Genomic DNA, 23,078 nt, shown 5'->3' with positions numbered 1-23,078 from the left:
TTTATTAACATTTAAGCCTGCATGTTGATGTAAGTAACAGATGTGAAGACAGAGGATTTCACTGTAGTAGAAGTGGCAGCATCATAGTGCACAGAGACCATTCAGGCAAATCTCTTATAGCTTCTGTTAAAGCTGCCTGCTACTCTCTTCTGCAACTGATGGATTCTCCCTCCTTGTTCACAGTAATTCTATGCATAGTTATTAAAACACTCTTGTTTGTTTCCTGATGAAAAGTCTGAGCTTAAAAATGAATTACAGCTTCTGGGGCCCTGGAATTATTTACATAGTTCATAAACTAATTCTAAAACAGATCCTTTGGAGATAAAATGGATATATATGCACTGAAAAAACAGTCTGCACAGAACTATTCTTTTCCTTCCCCCACCACCTTAGGTCAAAATTTGACCTCCTGTAAGAACCAGTCAACCCTACTGACTTCAAAGGGAAACAGACTTACTTCACTGAAGCTGCATGTGTGCAACTGAGGGCAAAACCTGACTTACATGAATTTGTAATTCTCATGAAAGTTGCCTGATAGGCAGCTCTGGGACGTGGAGTGCCCAGGCACCAGCACCTTAAACTTCCCATCAATGTGTCTCAGCCCTCACCTGGGCTTTGTGCTCATTCCTTTCCTAATGTATAGGTTGAGGCTGCTAACTGACATGTGAAATTGCTAAATGAGACCTTTTTTTTTTTTTTTCCACGAGTATGACATACACATGTCATTCCTAACTGAATAGAGACTATCAGTTCATTTTATATAGATCTGTATGGCAATTGAAAGGTAATCGCTTTTGATCACTAGAAAATTAATCAAGTTCATATTCCACTATCCAGTTTTTTCAGCCACTTAATTCTCCACAGCTCTTCATTTCTGAAGGTGATTCTTTTTTTGCATATTCAAGCATTTGTCTCCTGTATTTCTGGAATTCTCTCTTTGGTGAAGTAGCATAATTAATTGAAACTGACATACATGCACATTATATAGGCAGAGCTTTCCTCCTAGCTACTTCTCACTTTAAAAGTTAGTGTTTATTGCTTAGAAATAAAAAATGTGTTAAATTAGCAGCTAACTTCCAGCTGATCTTTTCAAATGTTTCTTCATACATAAAATACATAGTTACAGCTATGAACATGCAAAATATGCATGGGGCTGTCATGTTGTTTTGCCAGGAGCAAATAATTTCTGAAGACATAGTTTCTGGTAGACAAGAGTCATGTCTCAAAATAGCCTAATTCTTTGCCCCAATAATGTGTTCAGCTGCTCACAGTGACTTGGATATAGTAAAACTGCTGTTTCAGTGAATTAGAATAAAATCCCAATTTGTTTCAGTGGATTACAAATGACTGGAGTACAAACTAATTCTGGTTATAATGAACATTAGTAGATAGTGAAGTTGTCCTGCTAAATAACTGTCTTTTCTATGGACCTATCCATATTATGGCTCAAACCAAATTAAAGCTCTGGCTACAATAAGATTTTAACTAAATAGGTTTTTGACACGTTTGGTCAACCAGTAAGCATCATTGCATGTTTGAACCCTGTAAAAAAACATGTTCTAGTAGAAAACCATCCACTGAAAAGTGGACTCCAGTTGTCTCCTCAATAGGTTTTTCTGATTCACGCTAGTGGCAAAACTGAGATAGAAATCGTTTTATCTGGATCTGACTGTTTCCAAATTCATTTTAAAGGACAGTAAAGGAGGCCAACAGTTGGGCTCTTATGTCATATACTGTTGTTTAGTATAGCCTTTCACCGTCCTTGGGATAATTATGTCCAGTATTTCCTAAGCAGAACAGAACTTGTGTAAGAACTCTTGGCAACAACACACACCTCTCTTTACATTGCTGTTCTGCTGAACTTGTCTTCATTTAATAGACCATGTTTTCATGAGCATTTCAAAATATTTCTCATCACTTGCCCTCAGAACTTGATCTAGTGACCCGAGACTCAAGAAAGTGTCATGTTAGTGGCTACTAATTAGTGGCTCCAGAGAGCCTCTTTGTCTGGCCTTTCAACCTTCCACAGACGATAGCAAAAGCTGTCATATGTATCATGCAAAGAAAATGAGCCTTTACCACACTTTTTTCATGTTATAAACAGTAGAACAAGCCCATCGGAGACTAGAGATGAATATGCAGGTTAGGAAGAAATTAACCTACAATGTACAGTTTACATTTATTTCTCTTCTGTTGTAGAAGACGTACTACTTCTGTCATCAGGAACATATTAGCCACATGTGTAGTTTTTACTATGCAGCACTGAACAAGAGAAAGAAAGCTAACCCCTATATTTGTTCTGGTTATTTTCATTTGACAATTCATTTTCTTCTCCATTCAGTTACGGGAAATAATGTCTGTAAAGGATTTTTATTGTATAATTAAAAGCCAAAGATTAAAAAAAATCCAAAACTTAATTGCCTTTAGATGTGTTTCCTGAACAAACTTATTAGTAGAGCATTTAGTCAGAGTCCTCATTAATCAATGTTGCACTCCTGTGTCTCCTGAGTCTTGTGGGTTTTTGGGGATCAGCTACTGTAATTAAAGGAATGAAATACATCATGGTCACAAAATTAACATGTTAGATTACTGAGAATGTTCTGAGTGGGTGAAATTAATCTTTTTTTAATTGATATTTTTACAGGTCTTTAAGATAGAAGTGCTAATGAGTGGAAGAAAACATTTTGTCGAAAAGAGGTATAGTGAATTTCATGCCCTCCATAAAAAGGTAATGATTTCTTTCCTTTTTAGCTGTGTAATTTAGTTGATAAAACTTCAGTTTACCTTAGCTGATGCTTGTTTCATTTCTTTTGATCATGTCATTGGTAATGTCCTTTGTGAATGTGGATTTCACTCCATCTCACATAATAGATATGTGAGTATATTCACTATGTTTTGTTCAGGGAGAGGAAGGTTTTTCACAAATGTCATGCTTTCCTTCCTTTTGATTCTTTTGTACCTGACTTGTTGTTAAACATCTGTGGCAGATTTTTTCTTGTAAAGGCATGAAATACTACATATTTCTGTAAAAAGAGAGCAGATTATTTATACTCAGCATGCAATTCATGAAGGCTGCGTCTAAACTGGCATGACTTTGCGGAAATACTTTTAACGGAAAAGTTTTCCGTTAAAAGTATTTCCGCAAAAGTGCGTCTAGATTGGCACAGATGCTTTTGCGCAAAAAGTGCTTTTGCGCAAAAGCAGCCGTGGCCAGTCTAGACGCGATTTTGCGCAAGAAAGCCCCGATTGTCATTTTAGCCATCGGGGCTTTTTTGCGCAAAACAGTTCTTCCCTGTCTACACTGGCCCTCTTGAGCAAGTATTCTTGCACAAGAGGGCTTTTTCCCAAGCGGGAGCGTGAAAGTATTTGTTCAAGAAGCGCTGATTTTGTACTTTCCAAAGTCAGTGCTCTTGTGCAAATTCAAGCGGCCAGTGTAGACATCTGGCAAGTTTCCGCTTTTGCGCAAAATCTTGCCAGTCTAGACACACCCCACCTGTATAGAGTTGGGTGGCTAAAATCTTGTATGTCAAATTGAATGAGTATGTGGCTCATGTGTACCCCATAAAATTAGAAAAGAAAAAGACCTACTGTATGATAGTTCTTCTGCATCTGTTGTGACATTGGATTTATCCAGCGCTATAGGGATACAAAGTTTGTTCTTTTCCAAAGTCTGGGAAGAGTCATCTTATTTATATGTATTAGATAATACCTTTTACTTAGTAATTACCCAACTTGAAATACATTACTCTTTTTCTGAGTTAGTTAGAAACTTATTGTTCCATAAGTTTCTTCTGAAACAAGAAGTCAGAAAAGAAGCAGCTCGCTGCAGATGAGAGAAAAGTGGAATGCACCTGCTGAGGTCATGTTTAGTAGAGAGCCCTACAGAAATAAAAATATTATTTGTGTAGATTTTGCACAGTAACGGCTGTCTCTGTACATTTCTTAACTTTTTTTCTCCTTGGTAGGAGAAATCCATATTTATCTCGCAGCATTAATTTGTGGCTTGGTTTCTTTCCTTTTACACGTGCTGATTATACCTCTCAAAATCAGTCATACTAATCGCTGAAGTCTCAGTACTGCAAAAATAATTTTCACAAGTTTAACTTCACACACCTTGGAGTCGTCCCATGCCTTATGTTTGTGAGTAATGTGTTTCAGGTTGGGGTAATTAGTAAGGAACTGCTAAGAGGTAGAATCAAGCTGCTGATGTTTAAGGAGTACTCTGTCCAGGATAGTAATAACTGTTCTCCAGATCTGGTTATCTAACTTCACTGTAATTTCTGTAGTTGCCAATTTATTCTCTGAACAATTTAGTTCATCCCTACTTCTCTTACATATCCATTTCCCTCTTTGCTCAGCTCAAAACTTAGAAATAATTGTTCTGTTCTGAAGTGTTTTCTTTCACATGGCCGCCTATCCCAAAATCCTTTCCTGGATCTGACATGCTGTACAACTACGCTCTTCTCCTTCATGTCCTTCTTTAAAGAACACTGCTTCCAGGACCTCTGTAAATTATTGTTCTTTCATCTCTCCCCAGAAGTGCTAGCAAAAGAAATAAACCTCCAAACTTGGAACTATAATAAGACATGTTCTAGACTTCACTGTTAACAAGTACTTGCTTTTCCTGTCCCTGGTGTGCTCATTGCCTGTTTAGATTGTATTGTGAGGATTCAGGGCAACAACCTTGTTTCTGTATTTGTTTCCTTTACAGAGGTAAAGCACATAACCAAGTTTTTATAACATGTTCTTCCTCTACCACTTCTCCAAAAACCTCAGTGGAAATCTTAATCTCCTCTAGCAATAATACATTGGCTGTTTTCTCAAATAGTTTTTTTTCCTTTTCTGTTCTTAACAGAGAAATATTGGTGTCTTAAAGCTGTACTAAATGAGTGTATTTTTCCTTTTCTATAATGACACCAGCAGACCATGAACCCTTTCTTAAATATCTCCCTCCCTGTTTCCCTGCTTTCCATAAATAATAAAATATCCTCACTCCTCTTGGATGTTGTTGACAGTCCCTAACCATAACAATTACTACAAACAGATTTATTTTTTTTAGTAACATCATAAATATTATGTAAAGTAAAACTGAAATGTCTTCCCTTGACAGCCATTCTCTGTTAAAGTTAATAACTGTTTCAAGATAAAGTCGTAAAGATAGGCTGACAGCATCTCTTGTATCTAGAGGTTTTGCAGTTCCCTCAAGGCAGAGTCTGTGGTCACATTGTGCCTAGAGATGTAAAATCCTGTTTCATCAGTTAACTGGTTAAATGTTATATTTAACTGTTTAACCGCTTAAACGGGAGTGGGAAGTGGGGCTGCTCCAGTCTGTCCAGGCTGCAGCGCCCCCCACTTGTGATGGCGTGGCTCCTGCTAGGCTGGAGTAGCCCTTTCCCTGCTCCAGCCCGTCCAGGTTGCCAGTTAACTGTAACTGGTTAACCATTCACATCCCTAGTTGTGCCATATGTACTCTATTTGCAATCAACTTTTGTTGTAAAGGGAATTTTTTTAAGTAATTCCACTTCACGGTAATTTCTGAAAACAGTACATCTGGGAAGGTGACTTTTAAAGATGTCACATGTCCCAAAGCGCTTGCTTAAATGGATATTTCTCCAAAGGAAAGTAGTTGAACCAAATGGAAGTAAGGGGGCGTATCAGGAATGCTGATTTTCAGCTTCCCTCTTTCCATCCCATTGTGGGTGACTAGAAAAGGCAAGAAGAGAGATGGATAAAACTGCACCATGCCACTAATGTATGTGGGAAGGACAATAATTCCATGTTGGAATAAGAGATTCTTTACTCAGAGCACTAATTAATGTCCTTTTTAAAAAACAAAAATAAGCCAGATTTCTTGAGATTTTTTTTCCCTGCTGTCTGCATCCCCTTTGTGTCATATTCCAGATACACTAAGGAGCTGATAAATTCTAAAAAAAAAAGACCTAAAATCTTGCAGAGTACACTTGCTCATACACACGAACTCTCAGTTCCTACTACCCGCAGGCTGGTGTTTATTATTACTGGTTATTCACACCTGAAGTTAGCCTTGTGCAGAATAAATTGGCTTGTATATAAGTAAGTATAGTTTGCAGGTTTTCACACCTGATAATGTAGTATGATGTTGTTTGTGATTAGAAACTTAATTATTTTCACTTAGTCAATTTTCAATAAGATTGAAATGCTGTATTTTTTTAAATAAATTCTCAATATAAAATACATGTTTTAAAGACATGGTAAAATCTTCTTTAAAATGTTTGGCTGCATCTCTCAGTATAAAAATATGTAAGGAGTAGATGTGATTATCATTATTAAATTGGAGTCCATAAAAATGCTAACATTTACATTTGACAAAATTATCTACAGCTTTTTTTAGAATTTAAAATGGATGAAAATAATCTTGACTTACCATTTTAGGAAATGATTCCATGCTTTTAAATTTGACCCATCTTTTTGGTTGAGGCAAAAGACTATATATTAAAAGAAGGACTATCAAATGGTCCTGACATCAGTGATTACCTTCAGATAAATAGTTTTTATTTATATGATTGGCTTCAGACAGTATTCAGCAATATCAGGAACTATTTCATTAACATACAAAGATACGTGTATAAGTACATTTGCAGATTGTCATAAGGATAATATTTAACTGTTTAACTGCTTAAACATGAGCAGGCAGTGGGGCTGCTCCAGCCTGTACTCCCCCTCCCCCCACCTGTGATGCAGTAGTCCCAGCCAGGCTGGAGCAGCTCCCTGACTGTGTCAGATGGGGGGGGCTGCACCAGCCCGTCCAGGTCACCAGTTAACTGTAACTGGTTAACCATTTACATCCCTAGTTGTGAATAGCCTTATTATCCAGCACTCATGGGGAGTGGAAGGTTGCCGGTTAATCAAATGTGTTGGATACTCAAGCTTATTGTTCTGCCCCCTACTTAGAGGAAACCGCAGCGACCAACCCCTGCCTCTCTGGAATGCCTGGTGACTCTCCCCCTCGACTCTCACAGCTGTCCTACATGGCAGGCAGACAAGTGGGCCAGCTGCCTGGGAGCCCTCCAGCAGAGCGGCTCCCAACAGCTCAAGGCAGGCTGAGGGGGAAGGAGGCACACGAGGATGACGGCAGCTGGCAATGGCTAAAGGCATCAAGTCGGCTAGTTGGACAGGCGGGAGCAGGGTGCATGCCCAAAGACACAGGGATATGGTGTGTGGGGGGGGGGGGGACAGTGTTCCCTCTAAGCTGCACAGCAACACAACCCCACAGCTGCTTAATGAGCCTCACCCAGCCAGGGCTCCACACCTGAGCTCTCTGGCAGGGGGAGGAGCACATCTCCCTCAGGGACAGCAGCAGCTCCCTGCTGGGACAGAGCAGTGAGTCTCTCCCATTTGGTAGGAATGATATTCCTGAATGCACATACATACCCTGCACCTTTCAGCTGTCTTTGTTGAGTAAATAGTTCTTTTCTGGGTGGTGTAACAGAGCAAGAAGGATGGTTAATCATCAGTTGAAGTGTCAGCTATAGAGTATTTATCTGTTAAGCAGCTAAGCCCTGCTGAAAACTTGTACTGTTTCAGGTTTGTCTCTTTTCATTTAAAGTAATTCATTACTCACCTACAAGTGCTGTCATAGATCCCAGCAGTTGTGAAATTAGCTTCTTCAACACTCTTGACAAATTTAAAGGAAAAATAGGAGTTTTAGATTATGACGTTAAGATTGGTAAATAGAAGTTTTTTCTGGTTGCACATGGGCGCATTAAATTGTGACTTAGTATATTTGAAACATAAGCAAGTTGCAAAATGTTTCCAGAACAACTGGAGTTTACTTATTTGTCCTTCATAACTTATGATCACAGAGACAGTATTATATTGGCACTGCTTTTTGCTATAGTGACATCTCAGCAAAGCTCAGAGATGAAATGTAAATTTTCAAACCCCCATGGGCATGTATGTCAAAGTCAATTTTGAGTTTCTGTCCTTGTGTTTCTCTCTTCACGTTTACTCAGAGGCAATATGCAGCTGAAAGAATGTCTAGTGTCACTTTCCATTAAACGCAATGGAATCCTTTCCAGTTATTTTGCCTTTTAGTACAAAGAAAAATGGTTTTTAGTTGGTTTTGGAATTAGGGTAATTTTTTCTCCTGTAGAAGTGTTTTGGTGTGTGTATGTACTGAGGAAGTGGGTCTGGCCCACGAAAGCTCATCACCTAATAAACCATCTTGTTAGTCTTTGAAGTGCTACATAGTTCTGTCTTTTGGTTTTAGCAAGACCAGACTAACATGGCTACATCTCTATTAGTGTGTGTGTGTGTGTGTGTGTGTGTGTGTGTGTGTGTGTGTGTGTGTGTGTGTGTGTGTGTGTGTGTGTGTGTGTGTGTGTGTGTGTAATAGACCCTTACTTAGGGATAGATTCTAGACCAGAGTTTTGCTAGTGCTATGTCTACATTATTACAGCATAATACTCATGTTACTATTACACGTGTTCACTTCATTTCTCAGGATGCCTACTTTCTAGAAAACACATTAGTTAGTAAGAGATGTGTTTTCCACCTCCTTTCCCCAAATGCCCATGTGCTGAATGTAAAATTTGTTTCAACTGCAGTCTATCTATTTGCTTTTATAGCGTTTATTAAGGGAACCCCTGTGAAATATTATTCCCATTTTACAGAGGTGGAGCTGAGGTGTGAGGAATAATAAATGGCTTGTCCAAAGTCACACAGGAAGTCTGTGAGCCAGGAATTGAATCCAGATCACTGCAATGGCAGTCTAGCGTCCATAGGCGTGCGCATGGAGTGTGCCGGGTGTACCCAGGCACATCCTAATGTCTCGGGCCGGCTAGAAGGGGATTTGTGACGGGGCGCCACAGCCCCTCATTTTAAATTCCTCGGAGCACTGTGGGGCAGAGAGACCGCATGCGCAGCGTCCTCAAACACCACGCAACAGGTGCGAAGGGAGATGCCTGGGTGTGGCATGATGTCACGTCTGGGACTTTAAAACCGCACTGCCCAGCTCCAGAGGCAGCTAGGGCCCGACTACACATGCCAGCCCGAGCCATTTTTGCGGCCCAGGCCCCTACCCAGCAGCAGCAGCACCACCACGCGGCCCCCTGAGGCATCCCTGCCCCGCCCAGCCAGGCAGCACCACGTGGGCCCCCCCCGGGGCGCCCCCGCCTGGCCCGGCAGTATCACATGGTGCTCCTGAGGTGCCCCGGGCTATGGCCTGGCCAGCCTGTAGTTTGGACCAACTCTGACTCCAGCCCCGCAAGCTGGAAGGCAAAAGCCGAAGGTAAGGTAAGGGAGGGGAGGGAAGAAAAATAATGGAGGGCAGGAGAGGGGAAGGAGGAGAAAATAAGAGGAAGGAGTGGGAGAGGGAGGGGGCAGGTCAGGAGAAGAAAGGGGAAGGCACCAAGGGACACGGTAAAGGAGACACACGTGCCAGGGGGCCAAGTGGAGACAATGAGGAAAAGGCCAGGAGGGGAGGTATCAGTGGGAGGGGGACAGGATGATGCTGGGAGAGGAGAGGGTAAGGGCTTTGGGGGCTAGAGGAGGGAGGGAGAGGTCCTGGGAGAAGCCTTGAAAGAAGGGATGGGTATGAGAAAGGTGGGGATGGAGCAAGTCATGTGTGAGGGCACAGGGGCATGAGGGGAATGGGGGCAGAGGGTGGTGAGGGGGTGGACATTAGGGGAAAAAAGAGGGGCAGGGGCAGTGAGGGAAGGGGGAGGCACCAGGAAGGTGCAGGGTAAGGGAAGGTGCAGGTGCCAGGGGATTCTGGGGGTGAAGCAGAAGGGCAGACACCTGCAGGGGAGGGACCAGCACCAGAGGAGAGAGGCAAGGCAGGTGTGTAGAGGGAGGTGTTAGGAGAGGGGATGAGGAGGGGTAGTTTACATGATCAGAGTGGGGCTATTGGAGGAGTGGGCACAGGGGGGAGAGAAGGGCTGGTGGAGGGTGGCAGGTCTCAGGAGGGCTGAGGGCAGTGAGAAGGGCAGGAGTCAGGACAGCAGAGGAGGGTGAGGGTTTGGGGGGCAGCAGGCACCATGGGAGCTGATGGAGCAAGGGGAGGAGACATGGCAGCAGAGGGAAAAGGTTAGAGGTTTGAGATATGTATTAATAACTTGGGTGCCACAGTGGCACATCCAAACAAGCCCCATGAACTCAGTACTGGTGCACAACACAAAATTCATTCTGCTCTTGGGAGGAAACTCTTAGAGGGAACACTTCCCCCAGCCTCTCCGCCCCCGAGTTAATGTCACACACGTTAGGTTAATGCAATTGCAGGATAGTTGTATGAGGGAGGTTTGGTGGGGGCCAAATTAATCCCTATTGGTAGGAGGATAGTGGGAAAAGTCGGGGGGGGGGGGGTCACATGACATCTTTTACTTCTGGTCATGTGTCCATCTTGCCCTGAGAGTGTTACCTCCAGAGGTGTGGCCAATGGGGCTCAGGGGTGTGGCCAATGGGAGTCAAAGTGCCTTTTAAAAAAATTCTTTGGGTGCACACCCTAATGAAATGTGCTGCACACGCCTATGCTAATGCCCCTGTCCACTAAACTATCCTTCCTACCCAGTCACTTTCAACTTGTTTCACAAGGATTCAGTAGTAATTTAGTAGCTCAGCAAACTAGATAAGAGATTCTCAAACTAGATCAGGACACCACCATTTTTAATGGAGTTGCCCAGCAAGTCTGAAGCCCAAGCCCCATTGTCCAGGACACTAAGGTTGGATGCCCCCTGCCCAGGGCAGAAGCTCTTAGATTTCAGTTTTGGACAATTCCTCCCCTCCCTCACTGCTCAGTGCAGTAGGGTTCCAAGTGGGCTCTGTCTTTGGTTCCTTCTCTTGGGGTTGTGCACTGATTTTTGTTGTTCAGAAAGGAGTGATGCTGCAATGAAGTTTGGGAACTGCTGGACTAGAGTCATAGCTTTTACTGCTCTTTTGCCACTCCCTAAGGGCCCAGCCTTGTAACCTGATGGAATCAGTGGGCACTTGAGAGGGCTCAGTATCTTATGGAAGTGGGCCCTACATGAGGAAATGTTCGCTACACAAAAGGGCAAAGAAAAGCTGTGTTAAAATATTTGCTGTGTTAGATTGGACTGTCCAGTGAGTAATATTCAGTTGTCCTGCTGTAGTGTTTGGTTCCAGGCTTGAATTGGTGTGAAGATCTTCAGGTATTAGAGCCATCTACCTGCTGCAATTTTCCTTTAAACCTTTTGAACAAACAGCATTCTCAGTTGGATTCCTCATTGCCAAAAAGATCCGCTAAGCTGAAAGACCTTTTTATCTATGATTTGAAGAAATATAAATCAAGTCAGTTAATTATTCCTCAATTAGGTGTTTAGTAAATAAATTCATTGCTGTTACTGACCCTTATAAATGACTACTTTTCCTCCTCCTGTTCTGACTGACATGTAGCAGGAATGCTTTTATAATAAATAGGGTGTTTTTTGTTTTTTTTTTGGATTTGGTTTGCAGCTCAAGAGGTTTATTAGAACGCCGGAAATCCCTTCCAAACATGTGAGGAACTGGGTCCCTAAGGTCCTGGAGCAGCGGCGACAAGGCTTGGAAATGTACTTACAGGTGAGCACCTTGTTAGCAGTGTATGGGTAAAGAAGCAGCACTCATTTTCAGAGCCATCCTGTTGTGAGCACTGGAGCATTTTAATATATACCCAGAGATAAGAGACCTGGGATTTCACTGGTGCATTTTGGACCCAGAGGAGAACAGTAGACCTGGATTCTTTGTAGACTGGGGCCCCTTTTTGTACCTTCTGTCCTTTTGCAGGGGGAAAGAGGAGAAAATTCAGCAGAGCAAGGCAATGGGGAATTATTGGTTATATGACAGTTACCCTGTACGCCCCCCACGGCACTCACTTAAATACCTGCTATGGGAAGATGGTACAGATTAAGAATGTAAAATCCCATTTAGTCAGTTAACTGGTCAAATGTTAAGTTTAACCAGTTCACTGATTAAGCGGGATCTGCAAGCAAGGGGCTGCTCTAGCTTGGCTGGCCGCTGGCCCTGTGGGGTGATGCTTATTGGGTAACGGGTTAATTAGTTACCCATTCACACCCAAAGTACAGATAGCACCCCATTCCAATGTTAAGTTTAATGAAGTTGTGGCATGCTGCTCAAAATACATCCTTGTATTTACATGCACATCTGAATTAAATGCTTATTTTCAGAGTTGACTTTAAACTACTTCAATGCTACATCAGTTTACAAGTAGGGCAGGTTCAGATAGTTGAGTCCATTAAGCAAAATCTGGCTTGGCTGATGTCAGTGACAGAACTCACTGTCTTCTGTGGGGCCAGAATTTTACCTGAGGTCAACAGCTACACTAAAAATTTAAGCCTGACTCTTAGGTGAGCTGTTTAAGCTGACAAAAGGGGGAAACATGAGTTGCATGCTAACAGTTGTGATAATTTGTGGCTTAGGTAATGAATGAAAATTTGCCCTAATATTTGCATCGACATTTGTTAATTTTGGGAATTCCTACTGCAACCATGTACCACTTGAAGCTCTCGCTATTTAGAAAATGAAGAGTACCTATGGTGTTGAAGTTTCTTCCAGGTTTCAGAAACGGCTGGGAGACGGGGAGGGAAAATATCATACTTTAAATTTCAGAGTATCTCTAAAAGGCAAGAATATAGGATCTGAGGAGGAAAATACACTTGTTTATTTTGATTTATTCTTGAACTTTTTTGTTCATAGTGAATGTGAAAAAAGATCATAAACAATCTGTAACTATTACACTATAACTATTATCCACTATAATTATTATTATAATTATGAGATACTGTGAATTTATGTATAAAAATGTGAGCTGCTTAAAATTAACGGTTGCAGAATATCACTCCTGGGGTTGTGTGTGTGTTTAGGGGTGTATATTTTGTAATAGCATGAGATATAGGTAAAATAATCTTTGTAATTTCTCAGCAATGAAATATCACCCCCTACTGGAGGAGTTAATTAATATATATTCCTGCTTTTATTATTATCTTTTGGTTATATTGTCAATAATGCAAATGTGCTCATGCACAGAAGAAAGAAGAAAAACACTCATTCATTCATCTTCATTTGAAATAGGGATACATTTGTGTGCCAAAAGGAAACAAAACTGATGGGAAAGGAAATTTACCACATGTTGTTTTTTTTTTAAATATAAGCAGAATTTTAGTTAAGTGGCTGGATTTTCCAAAGTTGTGACCACCTGGCCATTCCCAAATACATTTTAAATTCTTGGCCTTTAATTTCAAACTGTACATGTCTAAAGTGTTGAAAGGAGATCTGTATAAATGTGTCAGCAGGGATTTAGTGTTTGTCTACTTTGGCTATTACAATTTTCACCTGCTGTACTTTTAGTTGTAGATTGCTAGCAGCTTTTTGGTACTAGAAGGTTGTTAGTGAATCATGATACAGTTGTAAAAAAATAGTAATTTTTCAGGTCCTTATGAGGGGATTGAATGTTTACACAATTTCTACTGTCAAACAATTGTATTTATGCTCTCATTTAGTAATTTTTACTGTAAATGTTGCACGTTTAAAAAACATATAGTTGGCAAAATGAGTGTAGTACCATGAAGGCTGTCAACAAATACATGTTAAACCTCTAGTCTGGCACCCTCTAGACTGATGTTGAACCAGAGAATTTGTGGGACCACAGGAGGTCAATATTATCCAGCAGCATTACCAACACTTCCACTGCTTACTGGGCTCTTAGCTCTAATTTATTCCTAAATATCTTCTAAGTAACAGCACAGAACACTAAGAGCCAGGACTGATGGCAGTAAACAGACTTTATGGAATCACAGAAAACTTGGCCACATCCATGATAAGTAGACATCCGACTAACTAAAATCATACCAGACCACGGATGTTGCCAGAACACAAAGTGCCAGAGAGGTTCAACCTGTATTGACCTGTTTCAGTCATTGCCTTAGGTTGGGGTTTTTTTTTCTGTTGTACTTCATGTAACTGGGTATGAGGGCCCCAGATACTGTATTAATGTTTGGAACAAAATGTTTAATTGCATGAAAATGGAATGTTACACTTAATTTCTTTCTTTAACAAAATAATATGTGTAATATAATGGTAGACAAAATTGCAGTAGATGAAAAATGTTCCCTCACTTTTACTTTAACCCAGCTTTTTGCATTATTTCGTAATTTAAATTTCAAAAAGCCAAGTTCTCATTTTTGTATCCTTCTGAAGAATTTAAAAATAGTTAATTAGAAATGGTTTTAAAGAGATTGTGCAATATAAATGAAATGTTTGCATTTCTTCTAATATCTGTCCCTTTTTACTGTATGTTGTAAGTTCATTAGTTTATTTTTTCTTGATTTTGAAAGTTGTGTGAGGCTTTAGTCTTTTCATAATGGATTGATTTTTTCTGCCTGGAAGTACTAATGGTTGATTTATGTTTTCTTTTACATGATTGCCACATTTTACACGTTCAAGATTGGAAGTTACAATTTTTACTTAAAATACTATGGAACAACTGGCTAAGTACCAAAATGTATTCAGTAGTTTCAGTGATAATAATAAACAGCATTCTGTGGCATTGTCAATACTGCACACACACTGACTGACAGGAGATAGGTTGGAATAATTAGTTCTTATTTGTAAATGGGGAAACAGACACGAAGTGTCTGAGAATCAGTGACTGAGCAGAGACTAGAGAGTTCAGACAGTTTTCACTTGGAGTCCATGCTCTTGATTGCTAGGCTACAGTGTCTCAGAAAATACTGTTGAAGGGCTTTTTACCCATCATCTGCCTGCAATTAGCTATATAAAGAAGAGATTTCATAATCAAAGGGATAAAGGTTGGGGAAACTCAAATCTAAATTCATCTGGGTCTCTTGTATAGAAAGTCTCTAATTCTGAGCAGAAAGTGTGGATGTTTACACTGGTGAGATCAGATCAAGATTTGTTTTAACCTCTTTAATTTACTAAGAACACTAGGAGTTAGAAGCAGGGCTGTAAAGTCATAGGGCCAATTGTTAGTACAGGGAATGAGGAATATACATCTGTTGCTTCTAGTTCTTTTTTCTTCAATTCTGCTGTACAATCTTTGACTGCTGATTTGGCTTTTACCATAGAGAGGTATAGAAGTAGAAATCTCCTTTGATAGCATATCTGTAGAAATAATGATTGCCTGAGATGCCTCCACTCTCTTTATGGTTTATTTGCTCATTAGATAATTGGTTAGGATTCTAGTAATAATTATTTCTCATAAAATGGAGAGGGAGGGATCTGGCAGGAAGGATAGTTATGCTTCAGAATGACACAGGGGGCAGCCAGGGGCCAGAGATGGACGAGGACAGCTTTAACACCGTTGGGCGGCAGGGGTGGAGAAAGGGGCAGTTATCTAGTATGTATTTCAGAGAGTTTGTGTGTCTGTCTCCCAGCCAGGGGACATGTACCCCTCCCCCAGCTGTGCCCGCTACAGAAACCATGGACAGCATAGCAGCAGCCATGCTTCTCACTTGGTCGTAAGTTGCTGTGGTGAAAGAGGGCTAGAGTAGTCCTCTCTCCCCGGTGCAGCCTTAATACTGAACCCCTCGTACCTGCTCCACCCCAGAACAATAATTTAAATGAAGAAAAACAAAACTTATTTGAGTTAAGGACCTGAGCAATGCCAGATCTATCTTCTAATTGTTTATATAAGCAATAACTGCCATGTTGTCAGTCCTGATCGGTATTGGCTAGACAGTGGTTTCCAAACCTTTCCTCTCATGACCCAGTTGAAGGAAATTGTTGTTGCCTGTGACCCAACATAATTTGACTAGAGCGTAGGCTCCAGGGTGGGATTGAGGATGAGAGTTTCTGTTGGTGAAAGAGACAAGCTTTCAAGTCACTCACAGCTCTTCTTTAGGCCTGGGAAATGTTCTCAGAGCATCACAGCTAAATCCAAGCTGGAACAGATCATTTAGTGCAGGTAGTTAACTCATTTTCTAAGGGATGACTTAAGGTGACGTGCCCATTAACATGGTTTCATTTAGATGACAAAAAGGAGGATTTCGTGGGTTATAGATTATTGTAATACACCATAAATTCAATATCTTTATTGAAATTATGACTTTTAATCTAGCAGACATATGCATTTAAGCTCTCAGCTTTGTCTTTTGAAGTAGTTGTGCAGGTTTCCTTTGAGGACAAGGAATGAGAGGTCAGCTATGGAGTGATTTGTTTTGTGACATGTTACTGTCATCCAGTTTTACTTTTCTACTAGCTTGCCTTTTGGTAGTTTGGCTTTTCAAGTTAATCAGAATAGATCTATTCTAATTCCCCCATGCAGAGGAAATCTCATTGTTAGCTAATATGAGTCCCTCCCAAGATGGCAGATATAGTTAGCAGAGGTTGCTTGTGGAGTTACACCTGTAACTCAGAATGAAAATACAAACACCAATCATAGATGGAAGAGGATTTAGTCATTGGAGAAGCTGCATGACTCTTGTGGTATGCTCAAGTTGAAAAAAGCTCTCTTTTTTTGTGATTGACAACAATCCAAGGTAACTGTGCACTTAAAGTCCTTCTGAACTCTGTGCATGGTCCAGTGCTTCTGCTTTCTCTTAATCTGCAGTTAACTAGTTCTTATGCTGATGAATATAGCTATGACCACCATTTATACTGTAACTCCTCTTGAGTAAATTCAAGGACTGAGATATGTCTGAAAGAAAGGGCAGTGAAGTGGGCTGGTTGCCAAGATAACATTGGTGACCTTAAAGTAGGTGAACAAACTGCTAAAATACACAAGTGTTGGCATTCTATCTGAGTACAGTTATGGCTCCCTGTCACTATAGCATCTGAATGAATCAAACAGTGACTCTAGAGGTTGAACCTCTCTAGTCCAGGACACTCTGGTCCGGCAACATCCGTGGTCTGACAGAACCTGAGAGAGCCTGGAGTCTGTTAGCAGAGGGGCCAACCTCCCCTCATCTGGCAAACTCCCTCCTTTGGGACCAGTGAGGTCCAACCTGTGTCTATGAAAAAACACATGAGGAAGGGAAGTACTACAGGTTGGAACTCTGATCGAGGCTTCCCTTTTCCGGCAACATCCCTGGTCCGGTATCATCCATGTGAGTATTCATGGGGATAAGCTGTTGAGCTAGGGCCAGGAGCATTGCCAAATTAGAGGACCAAGATAGAGCACCTGGGGCAGCACAGTCACTAGGAGGAACACAGAGCCCCAGTCTCTGGGGGGAGGCCAAGCGGAGCTCTCTGTCACTGTGGGGTGGACAGCAGCATGGCTGCCAGAAGGAAGTGCAGAGCCCCCCTGGCTATAGTGGAGGCACTGGGGAGGAGCAGCACAGTGTTCCCCAAATGGCAGCAGATTTATAAACAACTGATACTGTTTGGTGGAGCTCCCTGGATGGAGGCAGGGCAGCAGCAAAGTTGCTTGGTACAGCGCAAAGCCCAGACGGCAGCAGGGTGCTGGGGGGAGCACAGAGATGCTGGGCTGTAGACGAGTCCTGGGCAGCAGCAGAGCCGCGGGGGAGAAATCAAAGCCACCATCGGGAGCATAGAACCCCAGGCAGCAGTGAAACTTCTATGGCTGGAATGGAGCTCTGGACTTCAGTGGCATTCCAGGCTGCTATGGGAGAGGAGACCCACTGGCGGGGGAAGTAGAGAGCCCTTCTTCTCCCGTGCTGTGAGGACAGCAGAGCCCTGGTGGCAGTGGATCTGCCTGGAGAAAAGCCGAGCCCCTGGGCAGCCAGGGGAAAAGAAGAGCTCCTGCCACATTGACCTCCTCTAGTCCAGCAAATTCTCTTATTTGGGACCACTCAGGTCCTGAGGGTGCCAGACAAGGTAGGTACAACCTGTATTAGTCTCGTTTTGTGCATGGGGAGTTAAGTCACACAGACAGTTTAAGTTAGTTATACAAGGTCAGACAAGAAGTATGGGGCAGATCTGGAAACTGAACTTAAATGTCCTGAATCCTATTTTTATTCCCTTTCTATTTTCATGTCTGATGCATCCTTTCTCTCCCCTAGATGAACTTCATTTTAAACTTCTTGAATTCAGTGAAGAAAATGGACTATTTAAAAATCTAGAATTACACTAAGCCGCTGACTTTTTTCACACTTTGAAGAACAGGGAGAAAATTCCAATGTCTCTTAATGAATAAGGAGCTAGTACTGCTATGCAGATTTTTATCAGGAGAGGTTGTGTTCAGAGGTAATGCATCTCTTTTGATTGAGGTCAAGAAACTGATACTGTTTAAGAATAACCTAATAGTCTTTTACTTGACCTTGTGCTTACATAAAGAAGGCAGTCATGACTCCTAGAGAAATGACTGAGAAAAATGGATTTTAGGAGTCAAAACTTCTCTGGGATTTGAAGGTTTGGTAATTAACCCTTAGCAACTGACTCAACATTTTAGAAGTTTGAGGAATCTAAACCTTCAAAACAAAGTGTGAATCTTATGAAAAATGTTGGCTCAAGATTGTTTTCTAGCTACGTAAATGATCTAGAAATGTTACATACTTATGAGCTCCATCCCAAAATACTCCAGAGTAGAGGTTTGCCCTTGAAAAGATATATTAATAAATATACAGTCTTTTCTGCAATTGATAAAGACCAAAATAGATGTGAGATAACATATGCTAAGGATGAAGCATCCAGTTTTTTCCCCATTCACCGACTTAGGCCAGATCTATATTTACATGCTGGACATTGATCTTTAGGCGATAGATTTATCGGGTCTAGTTAAGACATGCCAAATCGAATTCTGAGGGTGCCCGGGGTTGCCACTGGTAATCCTTGCGGTCACGAGGAGTAAGGGAATCTTACGAGAGCGTTTGCTTCCATCGACCTCCCACTGTGACGATGGTGCCAAGCTTAGCTTAAGTTATGCCAACTCCAGCTAAATTATTTACATAGCTGGAGTTCCATACCATAAGTCAACTTTCCAGATATAGTACAGACATGGCCTTAGAGAATTTCTAAGACCTAAAGGTGTAGTCAGGATCTGAAAATCAAGGATGTTATTTTGAGTGTTAGGTTTAATTATTACAATATTTTTTAATCAGTCTGAAATAGGAGGGAAGGTATATTTCTTTGTCATTTGTATAATCTGTTTTTTGGAAACAATTCAACTGCAGGTGAAAAATGCAGATAGTTTGCAAAGTAAACCTGCAAAAGGGAGGCCGGAGACCCTTTTGAGAATTCAGTACAAAATCTGATTTCAGTTGATGGCTTTTTTGAGTTGCTCCAACAAACATTGAATCGGAATATTAAAGATGAAATAAAAAATAAATGTGATGTTTGGATAAAATATATATAAAATATTATTGCATATGAATGAAAATTTTAAAATGTGTATGGTAGCACCAATATTAATCTGAGAGAGTGAATTCTAAAGTTGTTTCACTGTATGTATTTAAGTATAAGCACCTAACTAATAAGACTGAACTGCCTGAAAATATAAAAGAATCTAACTAAGTGTGCTACAGGGATACTCTTTGGAAATGTCAGTCCTCTTTGACAGTTGATACTCTTTTTGAAATCTAAAAAAATATAAGAATCCTCTGCTTCCTTAAGACCAGAATGCAGACACATATTTTTCTTTCAATTTTTGGGAGAGAATTTTAAAAGTCTGTCTTTCAACCAAGCAATGGAAATTACTCTAGTTCCATGTTTTGATTTAGGTAGCTCAATCCAGTGTAGCAACATTCGGTGAAAATTAGTGTTTTAAAAAATTGATCTATTGATGCATGTTTTAGATTATGATCAAGCTAAATCTCTTCAGTTACAAGCAGAAAAATTGTGTTTAAAAAAAAAAGAGATTTCTAAAGTCTTGTGGGGGGAGCGGGGGAGGGGCCTGTAACCTATCTCCTGCCCAGGCGGTGGAGCTAGGGCTTCAACTTTGGCTCTGGACCCCAGCAAGTCTAAGCCAGCCATGGCAACCCCTCTAAAACAGGATCACAAGTTACTTTGGTGATCCAGAAATCACTGGTATAAGACAAAAGAATATAAAAGAATAGATTTCATTGTGGGGAGACCATACTTTATGGTCCGTGACATGTTTTTCATGGCCATTAATTCTGAAAGACCCATTAAGGGCAGCCCACCTCTTGACAGCCCTTTTTCTGTCAGAAATTTCCCCCAAAATCCTAAGGAAAAGTCTCTTGAGGAGAAAAAAAACCTAAAGAATGAAATGTATTAACATGTCCAGAAAAAATGCTTTTTATAATGTTGCGCTTGTAATTTTAAAAGAGGTTTAGATTTATCATAAATAACTATATGTGCTCTTTTTGCTTGAAAAAATGGACTCCACCAGTAAGAGAGCTAATTTTCTAGTTGTAATTAATTGTCACTCAGTTGTTCACTCCAAGATCGGTTGCCCAAGCCTCAGAAGGAATGGAAGATTTGCTGATGTAAACAGTTTTTTCAGACTCAGATCAGCACCCCAGAGATCCACCTTTATCTTCTAGAAGTTCATGTACCTTCTGTTAATCTCAGGAAGAACAAGAGTTTTTCAGAGCTTGTGATACCAATTTTATTAGGAATTTCAAACTTAAAGATACGAATAACTTGAGTCATTCCATGAAGAAGAGTCACCCTCTTCAGCTTCTGAGACTAAGAAGAAGGAATCTCTGACTTCAGTTTTTTTCTTAAATCTGTCTGGATTTGATTGTGAAGAGAAAGAGCTCTCCAATATGTGGTGAGGAATTTAGTCAGTGTTGCATTTCCCAGATCTAGTTGCTATTGGCCATTTAAGGCAGTTTTGTAACTCTTCTGACAAGGAAGAAAGTTAACGCCCTGTACTATATTATTCATGTTGCACGAGACTAAAGGTTGGCATATGCACTAAGGTAGAAAAGTCATCTTGTCCGCCTTTTCCAGTGCATGATTGTTCTACGTTGTATATTTGCTAGGGCTTTGTCCCTCTGAATGGAGAATGAGTATTCTGCTAGTTTTTGTGACTGAAATATTGCTTTATTGTGTTCTTGATTGAAGAAGATACAGAAGATTCCTAAGACTAGAGGAATTAAGTGATCTGTGATGAGTAGGATATTCCCGCCTTTTTTCTATTCTCTACCTGTGATTGAGGAAAAATATCTGAGAGCAATTCATAATAGAATAGAGAGGTCCCCACTGTATCTCTGCAAAGGTGGAACAGAAACTGGAATATCCTTGTATGTAGTTAGAAAGGTGACCATCAATTTCTATAGTGATGGAAAGCCCATGAACCTGTATTGTGGAGTGATATAAAATATCGAGGGGGGAGCAAGATATATGTTGGTACTTTTTACTGTGTAGAAGCAATCTTAAGAATCAGAAATAGGATAGATTGAGTAATGTTTCCGGAATCAGATAATAACAAGGACTTGAATACAGGAATGTTCAACCATTAGAATATTTTCTGCTGTTACCATGAGATAGAATGTATATCACATGTATGAACTCTTTGAGTGTTCATTACATTTTCCATCCTCACCTGAGAAGTATACTCTATATTGGTCCCAATTCAGGAAACCATCTTGTTTCTGAAGACATGTAAGCATGCGATTAAGTTTACTGTTAAGCCTGTTTCAGTTACATTATATCTATACCTGAGTGCTTTGCTAAATTAGGGCAGGTGTGCACAATGATCAGCTCTGTAAAAACAAAACAGGTGTCAAATAGTTATCACAATTATTTCCAATTCTAAATACACAGGGAATCTGTGGAATTTCATATGCCACCATGTGATAACTGTTGTATCTGGCCAGGTGGAGAGGCAAGAGCGGGCTGGGGGTGCGGGTTCTTGGTGGAGCGGATGAATGAAGTGGGGTGGAGTGCAGGGTCTGGGCATAATGTGAAGGGGGTTTACTTACCTGCCTTCACACCCACCGCCACTTCCAGGCACCGCGTAACACAGCCTCTCACTGCTCCTGTTGGCCAAAAGGGGAGCACCAGTGTGCAGAGCCCCACAAGGCTCAGGGCTTTCTTCCCCCCATGCAGCAGGAAGCCAGCACTGGTGCGCCAATTTCATGTGAGGTGGTGAGCGCCAAGGCTGGAGCACCAGTGTAGGCTCTCTACTGCAGGGGGAGTATGGGTGGGTTGAGCTCGAGCTGCAGACCACCTGCAAGGCATCCACGGACCGCTAGTGGTCTGCAGACCCCACTTTGAGAGCCACTGCTTTAAATTATAGCCCACAGATTTGAGCTAGGCATTCGAGGTCTAACCCAAAGGACTGGATAAACTCAAAAACCCAAACTGCCACCCAAGCTGCAGCATTGACACTGCTATTTTGGGTGTGCTAGCTCAAGCAGAGTTAGTGTGAGCCTGCTCACCCAGGATGGGTGGCTCACTCTCAACTGTAATGTAGACATAGCCTCTGAGGCGAAGATTAATGGTATTCTCTTTGTGACTTGTCAGTGTCGTTCATAACCAACCCTAGAGGTCTCGGGATGATCTTCCAACTAAGTTAATATGAAATGAGTTTTTTAAACATACTCTTGATAAATTTCCCATCAATCAATACAGGCTGTACCTCCTTGGTCTGGCACTCTCGAGACCTAACAGTTACCAAACCAGGGAATTGGCAGGACCAAGGGGAGGTCAGTGCCAGCCCCTCTGCTGCCACTCCTGACAGCAGAAGGCTGGCATTGACCAAATGAGCACTTGGGAGGCACTTGGGGGATGAGTCAAAGTGGCTGTGGAGAGGGCCAGGGGCACAGCTCATTGAGAACATGCTGAGCCTCGCAATCACAAGGCTATGGTCCTGGACCCTGACTGTGAGGCTCTGCAGCTACCCTGCCTCTTCCCCTGAACATCTCCTCTGCCCCCACTCCTCTGCCCTCCCTCCCTGAACCATACGTCTGATTTCTGCTTCTGGAATAGGATTTTGTTTTAACACTAAGTGGGTGTCTGTGATAAGTGGATCTAATTTTATGAAAGAGTAGGGAATATAAATCTTGAATCTTGTGAAATATAGTTTAACGGTTATTGTATCTGGAACTCCCTGTTATCTGAAAAGATGTTGTGTCACAATATCTATTAATCACATTGAAAATTCCCTCAATTATCCAAAATTAGTCAATGTTTTCCTCCTGCAATCCCTGTTGAGTCTTCAGTAATCAAGATTGCACTGTACCTATAAGGAGCTCTAGAGG

General features: G+C 41.3%; 1 protein-coding gene across 1 annotated transcript in view; it reads left to right on the top strand.

Moving 5' to 3' along the window:
- SNX24 (sorting nexin 24) overlaps positions 1-23,078 on the top strand; it is a 154,244-nt gene that overhangs the window by 80,674 nt on the left and 50,492 nt on the right. Inside the window, exons 2-3 of the mRNA XM_075931941.1 lie at positions 2,645-2,728; positions 11,449-11,553. Of these exons, the coding sequence (XP_075788056.1) occupies positions 2,645-2,728; positions 11,449-11,553 (189 nt within the window). The remainder of the gene's footprint in view (positions 1-2,644; positions 2,729-11,448; positions 11,554-23,078) is intronic.

The sequence above is a fragment of the Pelodiscus sinensis genome, chromosome 6 (genome assembly GCF_049634645.1).
Source record: "Pelodiscus sinensis isolate JC-2024 chromosome 6, ASM4963464v1, whole genome shotgun sequence".
NCBI classification, from domain to species: Eukaryota; Metazoa; Chordata; order Testudines; family Trionychidae; genus Pelodiscus; species Pelodiscus sinensis.
Note: the sequence above shows the minus strand (reverse complement) of the source record. Positions and strands in the feature narration are given on the sequence as shown.